The sequence below is a fragment of the Microtus ochrogaster genome, chromosome 5 (genome assembly GCF_000317375.1).
Source record: "Microtus ochrogaster isolate Prairie Vole_2 chromosome 5, MicOch1.0, whole genome shotgun sequence".
NCBI lineage: Eukaryota > Metazoa > Chordata > Mammalia > Rodentia > Cricetidae > Microtus > Microtus ochrogaster.
The window spans coordinates 52,868,657-52,879,068 of record NC_022012.1 but is presented as its reverse complement, the minus strand read 5'-3'; the positions used below and the strand labels follow the sequence as shown (position 1 = coordinate 52,879,068).

Here is a 10,412-nt window from a genome sequence, read left to right as displayed (position 1 = left end):
ATTAGTATCTATATACCTACACCATTAGTATCTATATACCTACACAATTAGTATCTATATACGTACACAATTAGTATCTATATACCTAACAATTAGTATCTATATACCTACCTCTGTTCTTGGAAGTGGGGATGCGGTAGGCAAGAAGCACACAGTGCCACCCTGGAGCACTTATGACATAAAGGAGGTAACAGAGAAGTGAAGAAATGGGCATAACACAGAGGAAGATGAATGAGGAGAAGCACCCGGTGTCCCTGCAGGGCAGCTACCCCAGGTCATAAGAACCGGAAAAGGTTTCTTGCAGAGATGGCTCCTAGATGCCTAAGAAGGGGCTTAGAGGAAGGATACAACTTGGCAGACACTAACAGGGCTCCAACCAGGAAGTGCTGTAGGCCTGTGACGTGTGCTAGAGGCCCATGCTATAGGCCTGTGAATTTGAACATCACTCCAGCAATGATTGTTGGGAGTACTATGACAATGCTGATCACTGAGTATCTCCAGAGGTCCTGAAGGTTTGCAAGATTGGACTTTGTTTCTTCAGATTGCCTTTGATGCAAGGGTGGGAGATAACATAGTTGCTTAAGTGACATCCATGTAAATTTCAGACACTGATTCTGGATCCCCAGAACCCACATGAAAACCAGTGTGTGGTATGTGTCTGTATTCCCAGGACTGGGAAGGTGGAGGCAGGTTCTTACTGGCCACAGGTTCAGTGAGAGACCCTGCCTCATAAAAGAAAAAACAAACAAACAAACAAAAAAACCCCAAACTCAACAAAACAAAACAACAAAAAAGCCAAAACCAAACAAACAAAAAAGAACAAGAAGCAGAAGGTGTAAAAACAATTGAAGACAGGATATGGACTTTTGGTCTCTACGGGTGCGCACACACAAACGCATATATACACATAAACACCACATATACATAAGCACAAAATCAAGATTAGGAATTGATTTCAACTCAGGAGCTCTAAGAATCCCTGGAGTGCTTACAGGATGCTAGGGGATAGGGTCCTGTACCCTATCTGCCCTCAGGAAAATCCAGCAGCTGTCCTCTGGAGGCTTTTGCCTTGGAGTCCTGTGCTTAGGAGCGACATATCTCATTGTTGTTGTTGGTCCGCATGCCCTTAAGGGACACCCAGGAGGTGCTTCATGGGAATCCCCTCCATGAGCCAGCAAGCCAGTGAGCTGAGGATGGTGCCCTCCCCTTCTTGTCTTTACAGCAATGCAGAGTCGTCAGAGAAGAGGTTCAGAATGAACAGCTTCGTGTCAGACTTTGGGAAGCCACCAGAGTCAGATAAGGTGTTCTCTCGTCAGGGCAACGAGGAGTCCAGGTCTCTCTTCCACTGTTATATCAACGAAGTGGAACACTTGGACCGGGTGAAAGCCTGCCACCAGACAACAGCCATCGACAGTGATGTCCATCTCCAGGAAGCCATCCGAAGCAGTGCGGAGGCTGAGGAGCAGCTGAGCAGGTTTATGAAGTTTGACATCCCCAACTTCGTAAACACGGACCAGAACTCCTCCTTTGGGGAAGATGACCTTCTGATTTCGGAACCACCTGTTCTTCTAGAAAATAAGCCGGTTTCTCAGACCTCACGGAAAGACCTGGGCTGAGAAATGGCGCTTTCCTGAGGATGTGTTCTGTCTCTGTATAGCAAGAACCCTCCACCCACTCCACACCCTGCCCTCCCACCCGTGTGTGTGTGTGTGTGTGTGTGTGTGTGTGTGTGTGTGTAGAGGGGAGAGAGGATGATGTTTAAAGTTTAAGGCTTAGGCTAGGGCGGGGACTTAGTGATAGCCATGTAGAGTTTGGAGATGGAAGACACCATTTTGTTTTTTGGAGATGGTGGTGACTTTGTTTTTTTTTCTTCTCATATTAAAAACACACAGTATCAAAGTTTTCTTATTGAAACTATTGGCCACATATGCAATCGAGCTCCCCTAGGTGAGGTTAGGTCACTGCATTCTCATCTAGCACTTTGCCACCGTTCTTTGCCTGTGACAAGCTGGACTGCCGTGGCTTTAAAGGTCAGGTGGCATGTCTGCAGTAGCTGAACCATCCCAGCTCTAGTAGTTTGTGACTTTCAGACTTAGCATCCAACACGAGTTCATGTATATATAAGCAGTGGAAAATAGAACACGGCATCCTGGCTCTGATGGCAGGCTAGCCAGGTCTTGGTACCCTCCCTCCACCCGGTCCTTCACTAAGTCATATTTTAGTTGGGGAATCTTTACCAGGATGCCAGGAGAATCTCACACACTGTGACAGACAGTGTTTCTGCTGAGTTACGCTGAGGCAGTTTACCTGAGGAACTCCATCTGTCTGTGCTTTAAACCTGGGACAGCTCTGGCCCCATGAATGCCAGCCTAAAGTATTTCACAAGCATTTCAGCTCTCAAAAAATGTTAAGGCAGATTGTTATTTGACTGATGCGAGTCTCTTCTGGCTGTCCCTGTGGTTACGCTGCTGGATTGTTTTGCTTCAGAACAAGATACTGTATGCCATGTGGTCTGTCTGCTTGGCAGGCGTGTAGGTGTTGACTGCCTGGCATGGAATTGAGATGGCTAGTGGGTTGTGTGTACATTAACAGCTGTTCAGGGTGGGGGAGCAACATGATGTTCATTTCACAAAGGAATCCACCCTACTTTGCTGGTGTCGAAAACAACTCAATTCTGCACAGTGAGTTGTATGCATGGCCAGCTGCTAATCTTTGGGTGGCATCGTCTTTACATCCACCATCTGTCTCGCTTCAGTTGCAAAATAAATGCATTTATTGCACAGGAACGTTCTCTGGTTTGATTTTTACACAGGCAGGCTTTCATTTCTCTAAAAAGCTATCCCATGTCTGCAATGTCTCTTGATTTCTGAGAGTGTGTGGTGGCAATGTCATCTCAGGGATCCTAGACTCAGTCATACGGGAGCGGGGTTGGGGATGACTCCACCCAAGGAAACTCCTTTCCCAAAATGGCTTTGAAGGGAAGTTCGATTCTTTAAGAGACTAACAAAGAGTAGCAGAACAAAGCATGGACTATTTAGTATAATATAACTAAAATACTTTAATTAATCCTTACAGATACATGGTACCTTCATGTATATTTTTATGCAGCACAAGAAGATTGATCTTATTAACTTGCATGAGTAGTGACAATTTATTATTCAATTAAATATAAATCATGGGCTACTTCATAACAGTGGTCGAAAGGTATCTGAGATCATACTGTGAAGTTGATTAGCCAGAAGAGAGCTCGGAGTACTAATGAGTAGGAGGAATGTTCCCGATTGTATATTAATTTTAAGTACTGAATGTTAAGGACCATGAAAATCTTAAGACATTACAACCCCTTAAAAGTTAGCAGGTTAGGCTCTCTTAGCCTTATGGATGCTTCCTGAAGATACAAGATTTCTGAGCAAGACCAAGACTTCATTCCAGCCCAGCAGGCTGCAGGTAAATCATGTAGATGTTGGGTTTCTGAGTTAATTTTCCATGGCTGTTATAATAAATTAGGGTGGACAGTGGCTTATATATTTCCTTACCATCATAGTATACAAGTCTAAAATCAGCCCCAGACAGTTAAAAACAAAGTACTAACAGTGCCGTGTTTCATCTAGATAAGTTGTAGTTTGGACTTGGAATGTCCTCCAAGGGCTCCTGGGTTGAGTACTTGGTCCACAGCACAGCAATGGCCCGAGTGGGATTCTGGGAGGTCATTGGATCATGGGGGCTATCAGCTCATTAATAGATAGTGGGTTCCTAGTTTAACTATTGGAGGTGTCAGAAACTTAGGAGGTAGAGAACCTCGTTGTTAGTATACTTTGGGAAGCTGTTGGCCCTTGTTCCCTGACCACCGTATGCTCTTGCTGTCTTGATGTATCCAGAAGGATGAAACCAAAAGACCATGGATTGAGGCCTCTGAAACCATGAGCCAAAATACACTCTCCACATTTCTGTTAGGTATTTTGCACAGGAAACGAAAGAGACTAGCATAGGAGGCTCGGGGGAGAATCCACCATCTTGCCTTTATCATTTTCTACAGTGGCTCAATCTTTGGCTCATAATCTCGTGTTACTGTGACATCTTTCACCATGTCTCTGACTGCCCTGCTTTCCCCTGACAAGGACTCTGGTGTACTTCCATTGGATACTGAGGACAACCCACTCCAAGTCTCTTTTTTGCTATGGAAAGTAACAGGACCAGTTTCCAGAGAGGAGGATATGGATGTGTTGACAGCCAGTAGCCTTTCCTGTCTTCTTTGCCCAGTTTGTCTTCCATGTAAAACATCTCAAAATGCTACTTTCAATCCATATCAAGCTACGTATTGTCATTATTTTAACCATTCTAGCAGTGTTAGTCCTGGGTGGAAAGTCATCCCCATCTATAGACCTGTAGAACTAGAAAATATTATTTTTGGTCCCTTGGTGTGAAAAGTCTAAGATGGAGGTTATAAAATTCCTGTTCACAGTTCATAGGTCCCGTTAAATTTCAAAACTCAAGGGAGACAATCCCACTAGGTTTCGATGTAGGCTGTGGCTACACCCTCTCACCTAAGAACTAACCTAGCCTGATGCTGAGCTTCCCAGATCAGACGAGATGGGGCACAATCACGGCGGTACAGCAACAGACTGTTACGGAATGGTCCTTTGTCCTTCAACGGGAGAATGTGGCATGCACTGAGTATTTACCAGCTTGCTTCTTGGTGATTAATTTTAACTTGCTCTCTCTTTTCCACTTGAGTGTGTTCAGTCAATTTCCTACATAATGTAAGGGGCACTTGAAACATATTTGGAATTATTTAATTCATTGTTCAACTTCTCCAGCGTTTCTGTCTTCGTGGCTGCTGCTTCACTTTCAGGAATAACGGGATAATTATTTGCCAATGTTCCTAACTCTAAATGGCTTGTGATGGCAATGTGCGGCTGTATCTCAGGGACCTCTCCTCTCATCCCTGTGCTCTTGGAGGATCTGAACAGTATCAACAGCATCTGGCCTCTGAGCTGCTGTATTCCCAGCCCTGTTCGGGCCCTCCTTTGGGAGGCACATGTGCCCCTGCTGCTGTCTGGAATTTTGGTCCTACCTATCTCAGTGATGTGTGTCAGCTGCCCTTTGTGTAGCTTCAACTACGTCTGGGCAGAACCAACTGCATGAGGGAATCAGCCTTCCCACCATACTCAGTGTGCCAGGTGACTCTCACTGGGGGGATGATTTCTCCCGTGTGCAATGTGAAGCTGAGGTCCCTTACGAAGGCTTCTCACTTGGTTTCTTTCCTTTCACTCTCACTACTTCTGATGATATTATAGAAATCCTATTTATTTGCAGTACCCGTTAATCCTTAGAAAATCATCATGATTTTAAAGGCTGCTTTATAAATAGAAGAGAAAAGTGCTCCCAGAATTTTGTTCTGAGAATTTCAGATAATGATTTGGGAAATACAGAGCATTTTGATTTTAAGTCCAGAATGGCATGCCTATAATCCCAGCACTTAGGAGGCGGAGACAAGAGGATTGCCAGTTCAAAGCCATCCTGAATCACATAGCAAGCGCTGCTAAAAAAATTCTCAAAAAACTTAGCAAACTTTATTTTATACATCACTATAGCAGCGTAGCCATTGCTTTGGAACCGCTTATTTCTGTGGCACTTTGCTAGCGGGGGTTTCTCCTAGGAGTCGCGACACTATTAGGGATTAGGAGGCTTGAAAGTCATCCAATATAACCCAATCAAGTGTCAGAGCCAGAGTCCTGTCTCACGTCCTGGTAACACCAATTTTGCAAGTGATGGGCCAAGAATTATATTTGGATATCCTTATAATTTACAATACCAAAGGACAGAGAGAGATCACAATGTCTTTTTAAACTTTAAGACACCATACAGAAGGAAGGTGGAGGCAACAAGGGCTTTGCCGAGGCCCATCGGAAGGCCCTTCCCTCCTGGCAAAGCATCGCTATTCTCATACCTTCATACATATTTTTTTTTCTTTCTAACACACCCTGCTAACGTTGCTTTTGGTTAGAAGAAAGGGATCTGAATTGTTTCTCAGATCTTGGAGACACGACTTTCTGAACTGCTATGGAGATTATCAGAGTACTGTTGAATAGGAAGTTTTCTGATAAAGGACAAAGATGTCATTATCCCTTTCTTTTGAATTAATTAAAATGTGCCTGTCAGTAATCAAGATGGAAAAAATGTCCTGCAAGAAGCTGTTACAAAACTTAAGTAGTAGAAAGTCCACCTAAACACGTAGACTGGCACAGTATCCTCCGGGACCCTTGCAGTGTTTTAATATTTACGTGACAATTACATGGTACCATACTATCCCTAAACTTCTCTAATTTGCTATCAGTCATTTTTGATCCTGTTTCAGCCAAGCTGTTAGGAGCTCTTTGTCATTCCTTGAAATGCAGTTTAGTTTTGAGACAGGATCTCTCTAGTCCAGTTCTGGGATTTGAACCCGGGTCTTTGTGCATTCTAGATAAGTACTCTGTTGATGGAGCTACATCCCCAATCACATCCCCAATCTGATGAGCTTTTTATTCAGAATCTCTACTTTGTGGGTATGTATCCATATGTTTGGTCTGATCTGACTTTAATGTTCCTTCATATGAATTTTTACATCAATCCCTTAAATTCTACTTGAATAAGAAACCCCACAACTCCTTCTGGTTACAGTCCGTATCTCACCTTTGGGAGCTTGTTGGACACGAGTCCACTTATAGGTGTAGAAGCAACCAGGGTTGGTGGCTCTTTGCCTCAAGGCAAACCAGCTTTAGATGCCTTGCTTAGCACCTGACTTAGGTCATTAATATTTCAGTCAATGCAGGGCTGATGCCCTCTGGTGGTGAAAAGCTGCTATTGCCCACTTGTGAATAGAGTTCACCAGGGTGGAGATGTGCAGCTCAGTCAACAGAGTGCCTGACTAGCATGCACAGAGTTCAAATCACAGCACTGTCTCAAAACTAAAACACCACTACCAGCACCATCAGAAACGAAACCATTGGGAGCCCACTAGGGTGATGTTTACACCCTGCAGTCCTAGCCCTGAGGAGGCTGAGGTAGGAGGATTTCAAATTTGAGTTAAACCTGGGCCACCCAGCAAGACTGTCTCAAAACAAAGGGGCGTGCGTATGGTGCTCTGGATTGGATACTCTGTACTGTCAAAAAGGAAAAAACCTCACTGGAATTGAGCCGCTCCTCTTCCCCAGCCCGGTCAGTCTTCACAGCATGTCACTCCTCTGCAGGGTCACATTCTTTTCCAAGGAGCACCTCCATCCTAGCGTCTTCGCTTCTCTCCCACTCCCCTAAGCCATTGGAGCCTCTAAACACATCTGGACCAATAAGGCCAGGAGGCCTTTACTGTTATGTTTCCAAGATGAAGCTCAAAAAGATAATTAGACTTTTAAGGACCACACAGTAGTAAATAGGACCCTCTGAACCCCATTACTTCACTAAGAGTCACTGTGTAAGCTATGCCCCCCCTCCCCCGTCTTGTGCATTCTCTAGACCACTGCAGCAGCCCCCCTTACAAGGCAAGGATGTTAAAACTGGATGCGGCCAGGATTGCTACAGCTCCTGGATATGCTAATCCCCATATCTCAAGCTTGTGCAGGCCATCCATATACAAACAGAAATAATGCCTTTGAACTTGGCTTACTAGTCAACATGGACCTTTCTGTAATTTCCTTGTTTTAGAACCAGCTTTGTACTTTGAGTGGCTCAGGCTCATATATATAGAATCAGCCAAAAAAAAAAAATACTGGGATGGGGTGGGAAGCTATGTATTCATAGGCATGTATACTGATAAACACAAGACACATAAATAATAAATTATTTATATTATAACTTTGAAATGTTGTACAAGAAAAAATTGAAAATGTTATACTCCCCTCTCAGAAACAAAACACATTACAAAATGTTGGCATTGAGACAGTAATTACACTTCTTGTATTTAGCAGGTGCTATATATACCTCACAACCTTTGCTCACACGGTCACTCACTTGTCCCCTATGGAACATTCTACTTAGCAAGTATTACCTCAGAACTGCAGTTACTGGCGTATGCAGTTAGAATGTTGTCCAAGTCAAAATGTGCTATTAATGTAAATTATATTCTAAAGATTTAGCTCACAGTCTTTACATCTTAAATTGACTAAAAATTAAATTTACTATGCAGCTCTTATGCTGCCTGGGGCTACTAAGAGCAACCAGATGTCCTGGATGACCAGGGAGGACCCAGTACAGACATCAGGTCTGCCTCCATGGACAGCACTCTCCAGCAAGGGCTGTACGATAGACTGGGAGAGACATGGAAAGGCTGTGACTTTGATTCACCATATGTTATATATCTCTGATTTGCTTTTAAAGATGGGATTATAAAATAAGCTAGCTATTATTATCAGATTTTCGCCCTAATGGACACAATAGCTCTTTTTCAACAGAAAAAGTAAAACTTCTTATATTGTTTATAACTTTAGAGCTACCAAAAATTAGGACTGTCATTTACAGACCTGACAGTAATGGATACATCAAACTGTGCCAGTAGCTGTCACTTTAAATCAGGTCCACAAAGTCCAAGAAAACCTGCTGTTTCCCTGGACAGAAGTTGCAACTGTCATCTAAATTACCGAGGATGTTCTACCTCAGCTGACAGTTGATGAGACTGTTCCCAGCACTCGGCCCACATTCCTTTCCGGGGACATTTCCCAGAACATGAGAAAGAGCAGATGTTCTGTTGTGTGGAAAACGAACAGTACACTATGGATAAAATGGGGCTGAGGATGGGCACTGCTTTCCTTCCCCGGTAGCCTGGGAGCGAGCCCTTCTGCAGTCAACCTCGCTAGCCATGGTCTTCTGCTCTGAGTCATCTCCGATGTGACTAGCTAATGGTTTTCAGTAAACTACACCATGACCAATGTTCTTCCTTGCTGGTTCCAGGCGGTTTATTCTGACGTAACTCTGGTGCTATTCACACACATTTGTACTAGATCCTTATTTTTCCAAAGCTGTCCTGACAGTGGCACATCTTCATTGGTGAGGTCATGCAGATCCAAGTTCCGACTAAAACCCTGCTGTGTTTACTTCATCTGCAAGGGCAGCCGGCACAACCACCCCCTGTCGGTGCAGCTCCCGCAGCACATCTAAGATGGAGTCCAATTCTGTGCGGAACTTGTCCAGCTCCCGATTCTTCAGCTGTGCAAGTCTCTTCCATTTTTCAACTTCCTTGTTTTGCTCAGTTTCAACTACTTGGCGTGTTTGCTGTATTATCTGAAAACAAAAAATTTACATTATTACTCCAATTTATAGTGGAAATGAGAAACACTTAACAGTTTTAAAGAACAGGAGAATACTGAATCGGTATACTCAGGGCTTCTTGGGTGAAACTCAAACTCAGATCAACCATCAAGCTTACGTGTTGTTTTTTTTTGTTTTTGTTTTTTTTGGCTTCAAATTTCTTACTACTTGTTATGGACCGAATGCCCACATGCTGCAACTCTAACCATTGGTGTGGAGTGAGGAAATAAGGTTAAATGGTTGTACTGATGGGGCCCTGAACTCATAGGAGCAGTGTCCTCCTAAAAAGAGACACATCAGAGAGCTTTCTTGCCTCAAGTAAAAGTCATTCAAGAATGCAGCTTGTAAGCCAGGAAGACAGCCTCATTAGAAACCAACAAGCCATAATCCTGACTTGACAACATCTGATCTAGGAGACTTGAGACTTGTCATGACAGTCTGAGCTGACTAACTGCTGTAAGGAAAGCTGGGCATTAGCGCCAAGGCCAGCTCTAAAACATCACATTCTCTGTCTTTCAGTGCAGGAAGCCTGTTCCAAGTGCTAGGGATGTAATACACCAATGACCATCTTTTAACATATATTTTATAAATACATGAAATGATTTGAATATCAAGTACTATTCCCAGGGTAATAAACATAAAGCTTACTAGGTGCCTATCAGTGCTTAAGGACATGATAAAAGTTTTTCCTCTCAAAATATAAGGAAAATCAATATTAAAGTATTTGAGATTTTAAGTCTTATTTTTAATTCAAAACTATACTTTTAAGGAATTAAAAAGACAATGGGGAAGTTGCTGGAGAGGTGACTCAGTGGTTAAGAACACCATCTACTCTTCAAGAGGTCCCGAGTTCAATTCCTAGCACCCACATGATGACTCACAGTTGCTGATAACTGTGGTCCCATGGGATCCAATGTCTTTCCTGGAGTGCAGACATACACGCAGACGAAATATTCATATACATAAATACACAAATAAAAGATAAAGGAAACACTGGAAGAGTGCTTGGTAGGGATGTAGAAGTCGCAGCAAGGAAAGGTGCTTATTGTACAGTGCTGCAGGAATGCCCTCCGCCCTGCTGTGTTTACCTGCTGGAGTTCCTGCAGCAATGCCCCCAGCCCTGCTGTGTT

At 43.5% G+C, this 10,412-nt stretch overlaps 2 protein-coding genes across 8 annotated transcripts in view; one reads left to right on the top strand and one right to left on the bottom strand.

Moving 5' to 3' along the window:
- Mrap2 (melanocortin 2 receptor accessory protein 2) overlaps positions 1–2,780 on the top strand; it is a 33,758-nt gene extending 30,978 nt beyond the window's left edge. For all 7 annotated transcript variants that reach the window (XM_026779248.1, XM_026779251.1, XM_005347538.2 and 4 more), the window contains one exon: positions 1,223–2,780. In XM_026779248.1, the coding sequence (XP_026635049.1) occupies positions 1,223–1,616 (394 nt within the window). In that variant the 3' untranslated portion in view covers positions 1,617–2,780. The remainder of the gene's footprint in view (positions 1–1,222) is intronic.
- A 6,125-nt stretch (positions 2,781–8,905) lies between these two features.
- The window catches only part of Cep162 (centrosomal protein 162), an 83,121-nt gene continuing 81,614 nt past the window's right edge, over positions 8,906–10,412 (bottom strand). Inside the window, exon 27 of the mRNA XM_013346420.2 lies at positions 8,906–9,255. Coding sequence (XP_013201874.1) covers positions 9,049–9,255 — 207 coding nt within the window. The 3' untranslated portion in view covers positions 8,906–9,048. The remainder of the gene's footprint in view (positions 9,256–10,412) is intronic.